This window comes from Physcomitrium patens, chromosome 14 (genome assembly GCF_059467195.1).
Source record: "Physcomitrium patens ecotype Gransden chromosome 14, ASM5946719v1, whole genome shotgun sequence".
NCBI classification, from domain to species: domain Eukaryota; kingdom Viridiplantae; phylum Streptophyta; class Bryopsida; order Funariales; family Funariaceae; genus Physcomitrium; species Physcomitrium patens.
This window is the reverse complement of record NC_143423.1, coordinates 5,987,619-6,008,002: the sequence shown is the minus strand read 5'-3', so window position 1 is coordinate 6,008,002 and position 20,384 is coordinate 5,987,619. Positions and strand designations below refer to the sequence as shown.

The 20,384-nt window shown below is 36.7% G+C and overlaps 3 protein-coding genes across 7 annotated transcripts; 2 read left to right on the top strand and 1 right to left on the bottom strand.

The window, feature by feature from the left end:
• Positions 1 to 1,102: 1,102 nt before the first annotated feature.
• LOC112291315 (uncharacterized) lies at positions 1,103 to 6,658 on the top strand. 5 transcript variants are annotated; one of them, XM_073538641.2, is made up of 6 exons: positions 1,103 to 1,413; positions 2,428 to 2,696; positions 2,847 to 4,485; positions 4,634 to 5,405; positions 5,507 to 6,336; positions 6,504 to 6,658. In XM_073538641.2, the coding sequence occupies exons 2-6, from the start codon at positions 2,552 to 2,554 to the stop codon at positions 6,529 to 6,531; spliced, it is 3,414 nt and encodes a 1,137-aa protein (XP_073394742.1). In that variant the 5' UTR covers positions 1,103 to 1,413; positions 2,428 to 2,551; the 3' UTR covers positions 6,532 to 6,658. The 5 variants fall into 5 exon arrangements, with proteins under 5 accessions (XP_073394742.1, XP_073394741.1, XP_073394739.1 ...); XM_073538640.2 differs by having other exon boundaries at positions 2,315 to 2,696; XM_073538638.2 differs by having other exon boundaries at positions 2,310 to 2,696.
• A 756-nt stretch (positions 6,659 to 7,414) lies between these two features.
• LOC112291317 (calnexin homolog 1) lies at positions 7,415 to 11,907 on the bottom strand. Its single transcript, XM_024538520.3, has 7 exons — positions 11,490 to 11,907; positions 10,549 to 10,618; positions 9,934 to 10,133; positions 9,323 to 9,760; positions 8,502 to 8,993; positions 8,079 to 8,201; positions 7,415 to 7,888 (listed from the first exon to the last, which is right to left on the bottom strand). Exons 1-7 carry the CDS (start codon positions 11,583 to 11,585, stop codon positions 7,697 to 7,699), a joined length of 1,611 nt encoding a protein of 536 aa, XP_024394288.1. The 5' UTR covers positions 11,586 to 11,907; the 3' UTR covers positions 7,415 to 7,696.
• A 5,319-nt stretch (positions 11,908 to 17,226) lies between these two features.
• Positions 17,227 to 20,163, top strand: LOC112291318 (protease Do-like 1, chloroplastic). Its single transcript, XM_024538521.3, has 6 exons — positions 17,227 to 17,813; positions 17,950 to 18,136; positions 18,323 to 19,102; positions 19,221 to 19,285; positions 19,413 to 19,478; positions 19,653 to 20,163. The coding sequence occupies exons 1-6, from the start codon at positions 17,472 to 17,474 to the stop codon at positions 19,716 to 19,718; spliced, it is 1,506 nt and encodes a 501-aa protein (XP_024394289.1). The 5' UTR covers positions 17,227 to 17,471; the 3' UTR covers positions 19,719 to 20,163.
• The last annotated feature ends 221 nt before the right edge of the window (positions 20,164 to 20,384 follow it).

Below are 20,384 nucleotides of genomic sequence, written 5' to 3'. Positions count from 1 at the left end.
CTTTGAACTTTTGTATAGAATGCTGCATTGTCATAAGTTAGGTGGCACTAATTGTTTCTAATATTAAGTTGATTATATTGACTAGATGTGTGTGTATATTATAAACCACAAGACTTCAAATAGAGACTTAATCAGTATTAGAAACCAGGTGCTGGTTAAGAAAGGTGAGTAAGTAGCACTATCCATTCCCCTCAACATCTTGCCACCAAGTAAACCATAACTTTACACCACATTCTATGAAACCTCCACCCATTCTTCACAAAGAGAATTAACACTTGATTTGGGCACAATTTGTGGGATTTATAAGATCCTTTCAAATCTCCATGTAAATTCCAACCCTAAGAATTTGCAATTCTTGAAAACCTAGCACACAAACATCACATGTATGTGAATATGTATATGTGTATGTATGTAAATATATATATATATATATATATATATATACCAGCCTATGTTTGGTTGGAGCATCAAAAAATTCCATTGACTTGAGCAGTAGGGTGATAAAAGCTAGTTACAAATTTAATCCAGTTACTCCCAAGTTATCTAATTACTAGAATGGGACGGGCCAGGCCAAAATAATGCAAGATGAGACAAGATGGGATAGAATGGGCTGGGCTGGAGTAGGATAGAACTGGCGGGATTGACAGCAGCAATGTTGGCAGCAACAATGCAAATGAATCCAACCTACATGTGGTTGACGCAGTGCCATTTTTTTATGTTTTTGTTTTAATTGCAGTAAGGGGCATTGGTTGCCAAGGTATATTGTGTGTGTGTGTGTGTGTATATATATATATATATATATGTAACAACCTTATATACACAATTCACATCAAAGTTCAAGTTCACACTAGGATGTGCAAGAGAAATTGGAGATGAAGTGGGTAGTGGGAGTGTGTATGTAAGAGAACATGCATGCAAATGGAGGCTGAGCTCACCCACAGATTAATTTCATGTTCTCTTCTCACTTTATTTCAAAGACCCAGGCTTCCAAAATGCAGCTTTTCTTCACCACCAAGCACAGAACCTTCACAAATGAACCCACCACCATCACCTGAACCTGGGCCCCACATTACCACCACAAGCAGAGGCACCACCACACTCAGGTAGAGGGAGGGAGAGAGGGAGGAGAGAGGGAGGGAGCAACCTCCAAGACAGAGGCTGTGGCTGCGCCTGCTGCACCCACACAATACCATACAATAAAGCACAAGAAAAGGGGAAAAAACAGAAGAAGAAGAAAAGAAGCAGAGGGGGCGACAGACGGCAAAGCCCAACCTCATTCTGACAGTCTCTTTCTGCATCGTTGTTGCTGCTGCTGCTACTGGTGCCTCGAAGATGGAGAGCATGATGAGAAACAAGCTCAAGAGCAGGAAACGTGTTGTGGAGTGTGTGATGCGAGGAGGCCAGCTGCTGCGGGTGAGCGGGCACCGACGTTTTCTCATTCAGGGATGCTGTACTTGATCAAGAATGTCGGTATGAGTGTGTGTGTGTGTGTGTCTAGAGTGAAAGTACTTTTGAGAAGTGGGTTCGCTGAGCTTATTGTTGATTTGTGTTCTTGTATTATTATTTTTTTTGTTTTTTGTTTTTTAAAATCTAGTGAGCATTTCGAATAGCGTGAATGTGGTGATCGTTGAGACGTTGATTGAAGCTCACCATCGCATGAAGGCTAGGCGTGTGCTTCCATGACTCTAGGGAAGGGGTTGGTGGGAGTGAATGAGCTTGCTTGAGCTGATTTTACTGATTCCGGCGATCAGTTCCTGAATGGAATTGATCACCAGCGATCGTTTGTACAATCAGTCGGAATCGTTACAAGCTTTACCTTCAACGTCGATGCTTTCTTCTGCTGTCGTTGTCCAAAGGGAATGTAGTAGTGGTTGTATGGAATGTTCATCAGGAACTCAAGCACCTTACTGCATTGCCGGAATGTGTTCATAATTCAAGCATGTCAGTTAAGGAATTGGTAAGCCCAAGCAGGAATGACTGATTTCCCTACTATTTCTTCCGTACTTTTTCCGTTCCTATCTGAAACTAACCATCCGATCGAGGGTTTTGGAAATATCTGTCAGAGCATCTCGCTACCCTTGGTTCAATTTCTTGGTTTCACGTGTGAGATTTCTTACAAGCTGCTGAACCTGGCTTTGTCCTGTAACGATGCGTTTCTTCTAGTCCTGAATTGGAATCGCTTGGGTATAAGTAAACGATATTGCTGTCAGAGGGACGTTGCCCAGGTTCCATTTCCTAAGATTCTGCACAGTCCTTGTGACATTTGTCAATTCAGAACCCCTACTGTCAACTGACGCCGCTAGGTACAGTGCAGTCATGTTCAAGAAACCTCAATGAAGCAATTTGTACCACACGTCAAGCAGTGGACTGGAGGCACGATTTGACGCATAACTCAGCCGATTATAGCAAACTGAATCAGTGATGCAGATTGGCAGGATGCTGAGGATCTTGGGATGGACGTGATACGTAGTCGGAAACTGAGTTTTAACCTTCGACTATTCTAATCGTCTCAAGAATTTGCTCCACGTTTGGGTACAAGCTTCACACGGCTATGCCAGCTCCGGACGAAGCCCTGCTTAAATCTCTAGCAGGGCACCATCCACTGGGAGAAACGTTAGGATGCATGGCGGGGCTCTTCCAAATGTTTGAAGTCCACCCGACCTGCATTGGCCGCAGGTACAGCTCAACTCGGACAGGTATTGACAGCGGTGCGAAAATTGAATCCATCTCATTCTGTGAATCACCCCTTGAGTCTGTGGATACTGGAATGATTTTGGGTCTCTTATCGTTTTAAACACATAAATTACCCACAGTTGTTAACAAATGTGGGTCGGTATCGCAAGTAGGTCCAACCGAGATGAGAGCAGAAACAGGCGGCCATTGCAACACAAACTTCGCAGCAGAACCTCGACACCGCTCCAACCTGGATCAACGAGAGAAAAGCAAGCATCATCGAAAGACAATCCCTGCAGTCTCGAGGGTAGTGAACATGGGTGCATCGGAGTCGTCCTCAGATACCAGGAACCATACTGTGGGAGGATCTTTTCAGAAAGAAGTCGAATGCCGAAGCGGTACAACCAATACCAATAATGCACACCACACGCTCAGCAGTCGTTCTCACCAAAGCTACTTCAAAAGCTCTCAGCGACCTCAAGATAGAAGAGTAGATGGATCACGAAAAGCGGCAGAATCGTCACGATCTTCATCATTTTCTGCTAGGTCCAAACCCAAGGAGATTGTTCATCAGAAAGAAGGGCTCAGGAGTTCAGTGAGCCTATTTAGTATTAGTGTCACCAAAGATGCGGATCTGTTGAATGATTCAGATGATAGTGCCAAGTCGCCCTGTAGATCTGCAGGGAGAATAGACAGTCGTCGTAGTTTTACAGACGGAAGAGGAGATTCAACGATGAGAAGTCTTCGAGGGAAATCTCTTTCTAGAAGGGATTCAGAGCAATCTCTCAGTTCAAGGGAGAGTGTACTGGTTAGTATCCCCAGCCAGAAATGTGACCATAACCATCTTCCTAGCGGCGAAGCAGATAGCAAGGGGCATCGCCGAGTTCCTAGCGTCATTGCTCGGTTGATGGGATTAGAGGAGATTCCGATCTCCAACCAGCCATCGACAATTTTTGCATCAAAAGTTCCAGATGCGCCATCGAGAAGGGATAAGCTCTTCAAAGGGCTTATGCAATTTGACCCGCAGGTTCAGAGGGCTGCGTCTCCTCCACCACCCACACCATGCCAGTCGAAGAAATATGTCGTCCATGGCCTTAAACCACATTCGGCGTTCTGCAGGCAGCAGGCGTGTGATGAGTACAATTATTTAGCTCAATACATAACGGAAGAAAGCTTAAGTCGCTGCGAAGAAGATAAAGACTACGAACACGCAAGTACGAAGCCATTCACACCATTGGAGGAGGAGCGTCACGAAGGCTTCGCTTGTCCAGTATTTGAGCAGCTGGAGGAAAACGATGGCGGCTCCTCACTGGAGCTTGAACATTCAATTATTCAAGATGTCGACACAAACGTGTTTACTGATATGTTTATGGAACCGTCTCTTCATAAGAGAAAGATGCTCCAGAATGCTTTTGAAACAATCCGTCCCAGGGTGCTACTTACAATTTCCAGGCGCAAGCAGTCAGACGGAGGGAAACCATCACCAGACAAGATGATCACTGGAGATGGGCATGTAGCGATGAAGCTGGACATGAACCACGAACATCAGACCCAAGTTGATTGCGCAATCAAAGCTTCGGAGTCATCTACTCCGGCAAAGAATCTAGATTCTTCACTGTATCCCATTTCCGGCAGTCAAGCGCAGGAGCAGCAGACAGAGAGCGGCGACATTGCAGTGTTGAATGTTCGGAAGCCTGCCAGGTCGCAATTTTCAAATGCGGATATCTTTCGAGTCAGGCACGTGGAGACAGCCTCCGGCGCTTCGAACTACAAAGAAACGTGCTCCATAAAAAGCCCAGTTATTTATCGAAGGTACACATGCGCCGGAATGTCGTTCATTCAAACCTGAATATTGCAATGGGTTTTTTTTTATCATCTTTTTGTTCTGCACAGGGCAACCTCTTATCAACTAGAAAACGTGATCGATTCTCAAATATATTTTTGTTCAATTCGACTGCAGGCAAGCAACCAAGCCCATGACATTCAAAGCAGTTGTAGACAAAGCACCTCGAAATGCTCATTCAGGAAATACACTGCAATACTGCTGGGAATATAACCCTTCCAGTGTTAGGCAATTTGAAAAACCAGGAAATGTTCATGGTGAGTCCAAGAAGACACGTGACACTACAACGAAGCGCAATCTAAGTTCTAGAACTCCATCACTAGATACACTAAGAAATCAGAAATCTTGCTCACTTCACGAAGGTTGCTCTTTGTTCACCCGAGATTCACCCAACAGGGTCTACAGTGGCGGCAGAGTAGTGAGTAGAAAACCTTTTGCAAAAGATGAGAGAGGTGGAAGATCGTTCTCCCATGAAGCCTTTTATAGCAGCTTGAAGCAAGAACCGGCACATTGCAACAGTGAGAAGACCGTGACCATGGAATCCAAATCGAAGAAAACAAATGCGATTGAGGTAAGACCCAGAAACAACGCCGATGTTAGCTTTTCAACAACAACAGACGCAGCAAAAATCGACACATCTGATAGATCGGATCCTGCTCCTCCGAGGTCTGCTCCGAGACAGCTCCAAATCCCAGATACTGAACCTGTTTGGGTGAAAAGTCCGAAACTCAGGAGATTGAAAGAGCTCATTGTGTATGTACGACGGTCACCGCCACCAGTACAAAACTTTGTAGGTTCCTCAAGAGTCGAACCTTATAGAGATACCACAGAGCCTTTGAAATCTGGAGCATGTAATGCTGATCTCCTTGATCCTCAGTTAATCCTACAGGTGCGGCTCTTCAGCGATATCACGCTGCTGTTCTCGGTGATTTTTAACCTACTAACGAAGCAAGGATTCACTGCCTGCTTCCAAATGATAATGCAATGCAGTTTTGGTTGCAGGTTCAGGAGGCAGCGTCCAAAGTCTGTAAGGAACTGACAACACCTCGAGATGTTGCATTGAAGGACGAAGATTTGGACGACAAGCAGGCTGGAGGACTTGATCGACCAAGAACTATCTCAGAGGCGCACCATGAAACTCCTGCTTCAATGAAAGAAGCATATCTGGACTCCGGGGAGCTATTCAGCAAGTGTTCTGCAGTGCTGCCCGCTCAATCACAGAATACTGCAATAGAAAACCGTCTCGACAGGATCCGAGCTATTTTCCAGGATGCGGGGCCGGGGGAAGAGATGGGATTCGTGGGAAGCTTTCTCGGGTCTCCACGAGGTGCACCTGACTGCAGATCTCACAATGAAAAATGCAGTTCTGCGGATTACGCGAGGAAACAAAGCACGTCGGAGTTGACAGGCACGAAAAACGGCGATGGAAACTTGCTGCAGAGACTTCAAAGCAACAGCACACTTCAGGAACATGATCCAAACCTCCTGCTGGACTCCCTGGAAGAGATCTTAGAAAGAGTCCTAGGATTACAATCGAACCTAATCCTAAAGGCAGAACTCTACAACGACACAGTCCAAGCAAAACTCAAAACCATGAAGCTGGAGCAAGAGATATGGAGGGAGCTGCACGACATCCAGCGCACTCTACCATCGGAAGACACTTGCAAGACTGTCCACAGACTAGTCCACAAAGACCTGCACAATTGGCAAGGACTTCACTGGTGGAGCTACAGCATCGAAGAGGGAAACATTAGCAAAGATGTGGAGGGGATGATCGTCGGCGACTTGATAGAGGAAACTATTCGTGACTTGTGCACACTGTAATGCTAGAATCCTCCCCTCCTCTCTTTCTCTTACTTGAGGCTGCAACATACACACACACACACACATGTATGTATATATATATATATATATATATTTTTTTTTTTTCTCAAAAGTTCAATGAAAACTTCGCTGAACCCGTTAGCATTGTCTAATTCTTGTCCAGAGGACGGAGAGTAAGTTCAAGGAAGTGAGCTCTGAGGAAAACCCATGAGCTGTGAGGAGGAGCTTTCAGATGCATCGAAACCACTTAATCTTGATGCATCTAAACCAATTTGTTGGTTGAAGAATGAGAATGGAGTTTGTAGTGATTAACTCACATATTTGCATGTATGGATATGTTAGTATTGGGGATCTCTTGTTTTGGAAATAACATATTAAAGTCATGTGGTTCTTAATATTTTTGAGATGTGGAAATTAATTGGTATTTGGAGTTTGTTTTTTTCAAACAGCCTCACCACGAAAATGAAATAAAAGAATATCACATGTTTCTTGCAAAGTGGGCAATACAAAATAAATTTAAAAATTATGGGGTATAGCTCTTGGTATAAACTTACATGCTGGGCTTTTGTCTTATTTTTTTTTTCATTTATTGAGAAACTTAAATGAAGTAAGAATTGGGTGAACAATTCTTGATTTTTTTTTTTTTGAATGAACTCTTTAATAAATAAATGCATGAAAATATTGATAGTGTGTTAGATGGATGTACATAGGCAAACACCACTATTATAAATCTATATATGTATATATAGAAATAAAGAGAGAGAGACTAGTTAGGGTTGATGATTATAATAATAATAATAATAATAATATAATATACTCATTAACTGTGTTTGAATTTTATGTATTTTGTCAGTTAGCAATATGTGAAAGAAATAAAATTTTGACTCAATAATATATTTTTATTTTTATATTTTCTTATTTTACCTTTTCTGTATGATTGTCTCAAAATCATAAAAACAAAAGAGTGCATATTTTAAATTTTATTTGAAATTGCAACTTCAAGATTCATGCTAAAAAACTATATTTAAATCTAGTGCGTAATAAATCACAGGCTAAATAAATAAATTCAAAAAATAGTTTGAAACACTTTCATTTTACTTCTGTATTGAAAATAGATAATCAATTAGTTATAAATATTAGAAGAGAAAGCTCCAATATTGTGTTTATTCTAAACATTTACAATTTTAATTCATTGATGAGATGAATCTATTGTCATGTTAATGTTGTTCTCTAAGGCTTTCATATGTAAAATTGAACAAAAACAGTTATGTTGAAATTATGATACTCCATGTCTATTACAACCTCTTGCTGTAGAATATTTTAAAATGAATGACTTTATGATTTTTTTGAAGTATATCAAAGAGATTTTTTTCCTTGTTTCTCTTGTAGTTTTAAATTTTTATGCTCCTCTGTCTCAATTTCTTGAAAATTTTCCAACTTGTGGGCTTCATCTTTAGGGGGATTTTGGGATACATCATTTAATAATGCTTGATTTTTACGCTTATCATATTTTACTCTTATTTTATTTTCATGTAATAATTTCTTTTCCTACACCAGGGTATAAATAAATTACCATTAGGTTGAAATAAATCAAACATATTAAATAAAAGAACATGAATTATGATTATTATAGTCTCATTGAACTACAATCAAATCCCTCCAACCAAACTGTTTGAAATAAAGCATACTAAACATTTACTGTTTTTGAGAAATAATAAAAATAAAATAATAAACTCACAGTTAATTTTGAAGAATTTCTTTTTCCAAACACGTAACCACAAACTGAAACAAAAAGTACAAATATTGTTCCGAAAATTCCAGATTTGGAGAGACGGATGTCCTCAATTCTTTTGATTACAACCTACATTTTAAAAAATTCACACAAGCAAATCACTTTCTATTTAAAGAAATTATAATTATTCTTATAAATTTATTATCAATCAAAGATATCAATCGTTATATGTAATCGCTTAGTTAATTCTCATCACCAAAAAGATCCAAAATAAATGATAGCTGCAGTGAAAAACATGCACAACAGGATGTGAAAATTACACTAATTTAATAGTCTCTTCATGTATTTATATGAGTAACTTATTATATATATATATATATATATCTATATTTACACACACACATATAATCCAAGAAACCCAAGAAATACCTTAATTAAAAGTAAACTTTTCAAAGTGTTTTTCCAAGAGAGTGTTGAATCTTCAATAGGCTCTGATTGTTTCTCAACTTTGATTTTTTCACTCCAGGTTTGTGTTCTTAATTGTTGGGCAAAAGTTTCATTATTTGTGATAAGAATGTTGTCAAAAATAATACCATCGTCCATTGTCCAAATCTCTATTCCAATTTTGCCTATTTTTTCAAATTGGGGTCTTGTAGCTTCAAAATGAGATGGGTTGGGAATTTGTTTTGGCTTCCATATGCCATAATAGTTTGGATTATCAATCAAAGGAGGGCTCCATTTTCCTTTATATGCGGGATTGTTTATCATCGGAGGTTGCCAAGGACCACATCCAACAACGTCCTTACATCTTGGATTGTCCATTTTTTCTTGTTCCCACTCTCCATCTTTTTGGTTGTCCCATGTGGTGGGTTTTTTGGATGTGGGATCATCTATTTCTTCCGGTTCATCCTCTAACCATCCCTATGTAATCAAATTTGAAATCATATTAAATTATACCTACATACATACACACACACGCACACACACACACACATATATATATATATATATATATATATACAATATTATAGAAGGAAATATAAAATTGCAATGCATGTGTACTAAGATTATAACCAAATTGAGTGTTACTTCATACTCATTTCACTTTTCATTTTAAGTAAGTGAATAGTTCATAAGTAAGTCATCTCTACACATTTTTTTTCATGTCATCTCTCTTAAAACTTTGAAAAAATAACAACACAAAAATGAACAAATTAAAAGGCAATCTATATGGGAATTAAAAATGTCACCTCAGGTTTTACAGCTGCAGTATCAACAATTTGACTTGGTTCATCTTCATTCCAATCTTTAGGCTTTGAAGCACTTGGATTGGGGATTTTCTTACGGTCATCCCATGTGGGAGGCTTTTCATCATTTGGGTCATCTATAAAAGCGGGAGGAATGAGCAGTGGCTCAAAATCACTTCCCATGGAATTGCATCTTTTTGCAAGCACTCCATCCACAAAAACCATGATGGTATTATTTGGATATATTGTTGCCGTGTACACATGTGTAAATCTATCAACTTCAACCAAAGCCGGATTTACCATGTGGTGTTCTATGTACTCTCTAGTAACGGGATTTTTATGGTGGAATATAAAATGAACCTTATTAGTTGATCCACACTTGTCCGCACCAAACATAATTGAGTATGGAGTTTCACTATTCATCTCATTTCTTTTGTTTTCCTATACTATGTACAAACAATAAAGTTTTAGACTTAGAATCAATTACATAACTAATGTAAGAATAATAATAATAACAATAATAATCATATAAAAAAATTGTTATGATTTTAAAATGGTTTTTGATATTTGCAAATGGTATTTGTAAATGTGTCTCATAAAACTGAAACTCTTACCTCTGGCACAAGAAATTTCAAATATGCACCTCCACAAGTGATGCCATTTTGAAACCGAACATCATATTGTAAGGTCAAAGTTCCTTCATTAGGATCCACCACCTTTGGTAGATTATACATTATAGCATATTTTTTGGCCTTTTGACTAACCAACAATCCATAGTCATTATGACCTTGACTTTTTTCATGCTTCCATTTACCTACAGATAAATATATTCCAACAAAATTTATTTATGAATATTAATAAATCACTGCACTACCCATTAAAACATCATTCAATCATTATTTAGATTTTGACCCATGGAATTATACACTTAAGAAATGAAAATATATATATATATATATATATATATGCACACAGACATATTCATCCAAAAGTATGATAGATAAGATTTTTTAACAATTAAAATATTTTCAATTTTTTTATGTAAATATTACAACTATGTACAATAATGAAGGAATGTGAGATTTGTGTATTGAAAAATCTAAAAATATTTATATTTTCATTTTCTATTGATAAATATATATATATATATATATATATAGATACACATACATACTTTGATTATTACCATTATGTATGCACAAAAAAAAAAACTGAAAGATTTGACATACCTTTGTACTCTTGGTTTTTTGTAACAATCCAACGCCCTTTCCAACTTGACTCAAAATTCTCATAGAATGTCTAGAAATACACACACAAGGAACAAAATAAAAAACAAATTTGCAGAGGTATCAAATAAAACCAGCATTTAACAATCCGAACTATCTTCTATCTCTTTCATGAAAAACAAACCATTTACATTCATATTCATCTCCAAATATTTCATTATTCAGATGCAAACAATGCGTCTCACTCCACCCTAATCCTCAACCAAGAGGCTCTTCTCTTTCAAACCTTATAAAAAACAAACCAACACATTACAAATCTGGTCCACAATTTCACAAACAATCAGTTTGAGCAACACGAAATGAACATTTTGTGATGAGATTTGCTGGATCTGTGAAGCTGGAGAGCGACTTTCCGCCCATTAGCTGAGAGAATATTTCCTCCCAACTCATCCTGTTTGCAGTAAACAAAACAAAAATAGGTAAAATAAAACACTCATGCAGACACAGTGGGTAGCCAAAACTGGCGGAGGGTTTGCGAAACCGTAGACACGATCCAACAAGTCAGAGGTTCAGGTGGACTGGCAGTGCCGAGGGACCAAACTACGACGTGAAGATGGTGTTGAGTCTGGGAGAATGGGATGTCCACGACGCCTGCAAATCCACGTGAGCCTCCACATTCTCTACTAACACTCTACATAACTTGCATTGAAAGCGGAACCCTAAGATCCACATCCAGACTCGGGATCAGATCAAGCGCAGTTGAAAACATAGATACGGTTACGGCTGCAGAAAGCGCCGGTCCTTGCAGTCGAAGCCTGACTCCGGAGCAGTAAAGCCACCCCTAGGGAATGAATATGAGCGATCACGATGCATCGACGACAGACTCGGTCGAGACACACACAGTTGCAGGACAAGGGAGTGCACGGAGAGGAGTATGAGGTTACAATATCGTCCGGCGCGGCAGCGGCAACGAGTGTGGCTCTGGCGACGAGGAGGAGGAGGAGACTCAGAGCCAAAGCTGGCAGGGCTGGCGTCGGCATCGCTGTGCGTGGAGGAGCGGCAGCGGCGTCGGAAGGCTGCAGCGGCGGTGAGGTTGTGTGTGTTGTTGCTGCTGCTGGCGAGGAGGTTACCGCGACCACCCACGTTGTGGGATCGCACTCACGCAACCGGAATCCACCAGGAGTTGTTCAGAGCTTGAGGAATGTCGATTGCTGCGTGACTAAAGCAGCTCCATGACTCTGCTGTGCACTGCATGGTGAAATCCATGTGGGGTGCTGCTGATTCTGAGGTTGTCTTCCATCGATCATGTTGTATCGGATTCCGATCCGTTGTGTGCATTTCGTTGCGATGCGATGCCAGTGGGTTGCGAGGGTGCGATGGATGGTTGCACAACCCAGAAATGAATGAATGAATGGATGGATTGTGAATGTGAATGAAGTCATGAGACTGGACTGGACTTGCAAATAAGATGTGTGGGTGGATGTTGAAACACTCTCTGAGGTCTTACTCTTGCTTCATGTTGCCATAGTATCCACTTTGTTCCTTCTCCTTAGTTGAAGGTTAATGTGCTTTTGTGCAGCTCTATACACACAATGTTAAACAGATCCAAGTTTTTCTACTATTGGATATGTAATCAATCAAAACCAACCACATTCATCATGATTACCATATTCTTCATCAAGCTTGGGTTGATTTCATAAAACTTTGGGTCTATTTAATATTCTCCTTTATGTATATATATATATATATATATATATACATATTGGTATTAGTTCCTTTGTTTTGAGGGTGACATTATAAAGCAAATCATTGAGATATATTAAAAAGTAATACAATTTGGATAGATGCTTAGATGAATGAACAAAAACACACTTCTTATTTCAATTAAAAAAATGTTGTAAGAAAAGAGAATACATTCTATGTGTTAAAGACATTAGTGTTTATTTACAGACAAGATCTATGGATACTTTGTGATGGTTTCTTTGTGATGTTTCAACATTTGTGTTTTGTTTATCTATTTATTCAAATTATTATTCATATTCATCCACATATTTGAATCAGCTGTATAATGCATGAAAGTCCCTAATGCATGATGGATTGAAGCAACAACAATATAAATTAGAAATAAATTTCAACAAAGAGATTTAATTTTAATTATAGTAAGTTAAAATGATTGGCTTTGCATAGAGTCACTAACACAAAGGATCAATTATTAAAAAGGTGCTTCTAAGCAATAACATTGAATCTAATTTTTAATCCAACAAATATCAAATTCAAGACTTGTATACTAGCAACAATTTAAGTACCATCCTAAATAATCTTCATTTTTTGCTATTGGGATCATTTCTTTTGCAGAAGAAACTAAAAGTAGAGGATTAAGTTTATAGCATTTGGTACAAAGGTGTATGTATGTGTGTATTTTTTCATCCAGACATATACATATTCATCCATATGTCTATCCAGATTGTGTTCTTTTGTATTACACCTTAATAATTAATTATAAGATGTAATTTCTAAAAAAAAATAAAGAACTCTAATGCTGATATGTATGTATGTAAGTATATATATATATATATATGTGTGTGTGTGTGTGTGTGTATATATATATATATATATATATATTAATTATGTATTAGCAATCATCATGATGTAAAATTACCATATCATTATATTATGTGTTTTATTTATAACATAATACTATAATATTATTAGTATATTATTAGCATTTTTTATTTTTTTAAATGCTAATAAAATTATAATATATGTTAATTTTTAAAAATAAAATATGTAACAATATTAGTAGATCAATTTATAAAAAAGATAAATTTTTAAAATTATTTATTTAAGTTTTAACTAATTATATTATTTTTTATTCTTTATTCTTTCAAATATTAATAAAGAATTAGAAATTTGAATTTAAAATAAATGAATAGAAAATGATAATAATAATAATAATAATAATAACAATAACAAATATATTATTTATTAAAGCATATGGACTATTTTTAAAATTGGAAGAGATGGCAATGAGTAATTTTTTATGCAAGGTAAAATAGAGAATTTTTACTTACTTGTGCATTGCCTTAAAATCTACGAGATAATAGAGGCACTTTAAATTCATGATAGGAAAGCCTTGAGTTTAATTTATTTTTTTTAGCATTAACATCTAAAAAATAAAACAATAACAATAGAGTTGATTTTTCTTCCTATATTAGATAAGTAATAGAATCCATTGATATTGGTAAATTAATAATTTTAGAATGCATGGTAGTAGGATGAAGCATTTTCCATCATCCTTAAGGAAATTAATATTTTGATAGAAACCAACATAAATAAAGTGATATATTATAGTAATATATTGAAGGGGTATATTAAACTAGTATAATTTAGAAAAAAATGATGAATGATCTTATAAATATATGGATGATATTTTAGAATTATGCATATATATAGACAAATACTGCTATTATATATATATATATATATATATATATTTCTGTATTCAATGATTTAAAAAAATATTTCAATGTTTTTATTTATTCCATATCTTATTTTGTTGTAATTCTCCCTTCCTTCTCATTACAACTCCAAAGGGTTAATTGCTTGAAAAGTAAAATAAATGCGATTATTTTTATGTCTAGTGCAAGAATAATAACAATTGGTTGTACCACTAAAGTACAATGAGATAATATGAAAATAAAGAACATTGAGACAATTTTTTTTACTAGTTAGTTAATAGATTGTTGGCCCTTCTGATGCCTTCATAAATGCCTCTACACAATGTGGCATACTATCTATAAGGTTAACAATGACTTCTTAATTGATTCCTTCTCACTTTCCTTTGACTTTTTACATATAATAAAGTAATCTATGCTTTAAGCAATCATGCAACTATAGATCTCAACAAACCACCATCATACTTGACAATTGTTTAGTAAGTAGGATTATACTTTTTAATTTTTATTTTATATATATATATATATATGAACTTCTAACACCAAAATTCCACATTTAACACCATTTGATTTACCTTGGTCTCATTAGACTACATTACTTTCCACTTGTCTTCAATAATCAAATGCTTATGTCAATGAACAAAGTCCAAACATGCTTGATAGTAATGGTATAATAGCAACCTACATAGTGAAAATGAGATAGTCTAAGTGAGTGCAATACAATAATTAGACCAATATATATACATATATTTATAGACAAAAGAATGCATCAATATCTAATAAATTTAAAGAAATAAAAGAAGTGTAACAATAAATAAAGTGGTGCAATAATAAGTAACAATGGAGATCACAATGGCCTTTGCAATGAATAACAAGCAAGGAGTCAAAAAATTAATTCATTGAATACTATATGTATTTATAGAGAATTCTTTATCAACAAATATTTTTAAATTATATACAACAACTTTATTTATTGGACTAAGTATGTATATATTTTTATATTTTAAGAAAAGGTAAAAAAAAGTCAAATTTAAAAACATGGAGACATTTTTTTTGAGTCATTTTATCTTATATGAAAAAAACAAAAAAAAACAAAAATAAACAAAACAAAACAAAACAAATTAGAAAAAATAACAATGTTCTTAAACTCTAACACATGATTATAGACTATTTTAACTAATCAATTAGTAATAATATATATATATATATATATATATATATATACACACACAAACACACACAAATACACATTTATATATATTTATGTATATATATATATTTAATTTTTTTTATTTCTTTTATATTTTACACAACATCTTAACTTTTTTATTGTATATTATTTTTGGATCTTTATCAGCCAAGCTTGTAAGCATTATTTAAGTCTATATATCGAAATTATTTTATCTAATATTATCATTTTATTATTTTATATCTATATCTATATCCATATATAATTATATATTTATAAAAAAAGAAAAAAAAGATTTTTGTTTGGTTATATGTGATTGTTAATATGATTAAATTTAGAAATTTTACTACAAAATATTTACCTTGAAAAATAATAAAACATGCAAAAGTTTCAAAATTCATATTAAAAATTTATAATAATATTTTAAGTTGCAAAAATACTAGTAGTTTTAATTATGCCACTCCATAATAAGTTGTACTGAAAATACATTAAAAACAATTGCAGTTGCAACTTATAACTAATTGTATGTGTATAACACATCCATTGAATGAACATTTAATTAACTTTCTAACTTCCTTATAAAGTAATATATTTAAAAAATACAACATTTTTTTTTATCTCAAAGCTTTTTTTTTTTTTTTTTATTTGAATCAAAGAAAACATTTGTACAATTGTGAAACTATTGAATGATATCATTCTAACTTAGTCCTAATTACTTATGATAGTACAACTATTCTATTTTGCATTGTTTTTAACAATTCTTGAATCATTTCTAATAGTTCAAAAACTTTTCTTGAAGTGTTAATCAATAATAAGAAAAATATCATACTAATATTATTTTTAAGGTATGATTTTAACTTCTTATACTTTTAATATAAGATGATATTCAAATAATCTACTATTATTATAAGAGGCAAGTGTTATACTATCATTAATAAGCTAAAATATTTTATAAATTTATAAAAAAACTTATATTACATTAATTAGTAGAAAATATCTTTTTAATAAATGTTTTAGGATATGATATGTATAGTCTATTCTAATATAATTTATAAAAAATTTAGTATAATTTATTATTTTTTTTCAAATTTTAAACATATTTATATAAATAAGTTAAAATAATAATAATAAAAAGAGCAACAACAATAACACATACAATGAAATATTTATATAGCATATTGATGTCTATGAATTTTTCTTAAAAAATAAAGTAAACATTAGTGTTTTTACTATGACTCACAAAACTAAGTATAGACCCTATATAATCAAATATAAAACACAGTACTTGGAAATTATGAGATTATAACTAAAAACTAAATGGAAGAAATGACATTACATAGAGTTCTGTACATTCTTACAAAGTATTAAAGAAGAAATAATAATATAAAAAAAAATACATAAACAATGAATAAAAACAAAACTAAAAATCTAATTTTGAATATAACAAAAAAATTAACTTCAAAACTTGGTCCAATATGCTTTTCCTTTTAATATTCATGCAATAGTCTTAAGAATGTTTTTATAAAAGTTCTAGGACTCCTTAAGAATTATTGCATATAATACTTTGACTACTTGTTCATATAATTGAAGCATTCTTGTTAAAACCCTAATAAGATAATTTACTTGGCATTTTAGAAGCACTTATAAGTATTCAATTGTTTTTAAATCTGGTCTTTGACCTAACTACTTATGAAATTGTAAAGGTTGCAACTTGAATCACTCTTATATAGATTTGGCTAAATGACTTAGAACATTGTCATCTTAAAACATCAAATTGTGAGGATCTAAATTATATATTTGTATGATATAATACATACATTCTTCCAAAATGTGCTTATAGTAATATTGGTACATGCTTCTTTCTATTTTGTGAAAAAAACTAAGCCTAAAAAAAACAATCATTGAATCCCAAATCATAATCAAATTACCACCATGCTTCACCATTTGACATGGATGAACAGACTATAACGAAAGTCATCCACGATGTCTGTCGGAGCGAAAGGCGTCGCGACCCCTTGGGCCCCAAGCAGGCATGCAAGCAAGCAAACGAGGGTGGTGCTGCGTCGCCGAGGTGAGCTTGGATTTGCAGGCTATGGCGGTGGTTTTCCATGGACTCCCTAGATCTTGCACGGGAACTTTCGTCTCCACCTCTCTATCCCACCGATGTCTGAGAGGGCTATTTCACGCCTCTCGGGGTACACTGGCGCCACCACTGGAAGGAATCCGGCCCACCCAGAACCAGTCGACTGAGGGGATTGTGAATTGAGGTTTTGCAGCTCCGAATGATTCGAATTCGAGCAATGGCAACGTTGTCGAGGATTTCGCTTGCGGTGCCGCTTGGTGGCGGAGGTCTGCGGCAGAACGGGGATGCGTTGAGGATGGCTAGTCTTGTTGTTCCTGTGTCGGGGAATATGGTGCAGTCTCTTGCGAGAGTGAGGTTGTTCAGTCAATTTCGTGGTACGCAGCTCGGTAATGTCAAACGCGTTGCGCCTGAGCTGAAACGGGGAACGAATTTTGAGGGATCAATTCGGAGGTCGCATGGACGCGCTGTTGCGTACACTGGAGAGGAGTCGATGCGCGAGACGCAGGGCTTGGAGAGTCTCAAAGCTAGCCAGATCAAGAAGGTACAAGTTTATGCGCTTCTGTATCCGACTTGAATTGGGCATGTTTGGCGCGTGCAATTATGTTCGGGTTCCACTTAGAATGATGTGGCATCTCGGTAATTTTTTATCATTGGAATTCACTTTGTCGCCTGTGCAGGTTTTAGACGCCGGAAAAGTTGATTATCGTGACTGCCTTGAAAGGAACGAGTTGGTTGAGCGGTTGAAGGATACCAAGAATTTCATAACTCCTGCTGCTCAACAGCTTTTGCAACGGATCCTCTGCGGGGAAGACGATGAAGAGCTCTCCGCATCCTTATTACAGGAAGTCCCGAATCTTGTGGAAGGTACCAATCTGTAGTTTGCTCAGTTTTTCTCTGGATTCTTGAATTCTACGGTTTCATGCTTAGGTTTAGAGTGGCGTTGCCTGCAGCAAAGGGAGGGACCGCATGAGCTTTTGAGCAGTCAGGGGCTGTAGCAGAGCGAGAACAATTATGTGATGCGAATTTGGGGTTTCTGTACTTGGTGAAAAGGTTGGTGGCTAGAAGCAGAGCGCAACACTGTGAAGGTGTTTCAAGAGTGCAGTCCCTCAGTGGCGAACATCTCAACATCAACCACTGCAACTATTGGCATGTCCATGAATCCTGTCGAAATACCGAGAGGTACAGGAAGTGCATTTGTGTGGGACGCCGAGGGGCATGTCGTCACCAATTACCACGTCGTTATGAACGGGAATAAAGCGAAGATCACTCTTTCGGATGCAAGCACTTGGGAGGGCACGGTTGTGGGAGTTGCGAAGAACAAGGATCTTGCGGTGCTGAAAATTGCTGCCCCTGCCTCCAGGTTGAGGCCCATTGTTGTCGGATCATCACAGGCCTTGCAAGTAGGGCAACACGTATTAGCAATCGGGAACCCATTTGGTTTGGACAGGACTTTGACGAGTGGCATCATCTCTGGAGTTGGGCGAGACATTCGGTCAATAGGAGGCGCCATGATTCGAGGTGTTGTTCAAACCGACGCGTCCATCAATCCTGGAAACTCTGGAGGCCCTCTTCTGGATAGTCAAGGGCGATTGATCGGAGTGAATACTGCCATATACTCCCCATCTGGTGCGAGTGCCGGAATCGGATTTGCGATTCCTGTCGACACGGTGCGCAGGGTGGTCAATGAGCTGATAAGGAAAGGAAAAGTTTCGAGACCAGGCTTAGGCATCATGTGTGCGAGTGACAGCCAAGCCAAGCAACTTGGAGTTAATGGCGTGTTGGTTTTTGGATTAAGTGAGAACGGTGCCGCTGCGAAGGCCGGCCTCTTACGTGAGTAACCTTTTCCAATGCGAATTCGGCTTAAAGCCGTAGTCTCTCAATGATTATGACTTCTTGTTAAGCAATTTCCCAGTGCAGTGGTAACGCCTATTGGGCTGTGGCTGTGCAGCCACGAAGCGAGATCTTTTCGGCAGAATCGAACTTGGGGACATTATTGTCGCTATCAATGGCCAAGTGAGTCACATTTACTTCTCAGTGGTGGATTTTCTTTCTTTCAGATTCCAATTGATGGGTCAGAATCATGAATTCCATGTAGATAGTTGCGTATAGCATCTGATTGCTGTGTGTTCGCAATCTGCAGACCCTAAGTCGCGTAGATGATTTAGTAGCCGCTTGCGATGAGCGCCAAATCGGAGACAGACTACGGGTAAGACTGGTGATTGTTCTCAATTCCACACTACTACCCACCTTCTTTCCCCTAGCTAGCTTTCAACACACACCAATTCTTCGCGCTTTACCATGTGCTGCATCGCCGTGCATCATGAGCAACCTTCAATGGACATTTCATTCACTTACTTTCGGACACATGTTACTTCCTCAGGTTACCGTGAAGAGGGGCACAATGGTTCGGGACGTCTACATCACACTGCAAGAAATCGACGAGTAAACTTGCACATAACTTCGTCATCAGTTGTATCAGTTCCTTGTGGTCGCGCAGCCACGGAAGCCACATTACACCCTGTAACAAAACCCACCCAAAGATTGGAGAGCGCCGGATTCTCGGTGCAGATTGCGCCGACATTCTTCAGGTCGTAGCTTGTGAAACAAATCACACGATTGGGCGCGACCTCGAGAAGACCCAATCGATGGATCTGAGGACAGTGAGCCAAAACGTCGACAACGCCAGATCGAAGAAGCTGCAGTGAATTTACCCATCCAACTAGATTGAGGATAGTACTCATTCTAATAAAATGCGAATTCTAGACATAACCATTTTTGTGTGGTGAATATCAAACTTTTTACTTTGGTGAACAGTGAAATAACAGTGATTTTGAATTACATTCCAAAATTTATTTTAATACTAAATTGGAATTCTTGTCGAATTGAGAAAATTATACAATTTTTATTATAAAAAGAAAAAGAAAAAGATTCAGTAAAAAAAATGTCTATAAATAAATCACTGGGACTTCAATCATTGATATTCAGAACCCATTCATTTAATCGTTCTAAAAAATTGAGAAGTCAAGAAGACACTTGAATGACGTAACAAAGACATTGAAGAACAAAACACCAATCTCTATTTCTTCACAACAAAATTTTAAAAAACAAAATT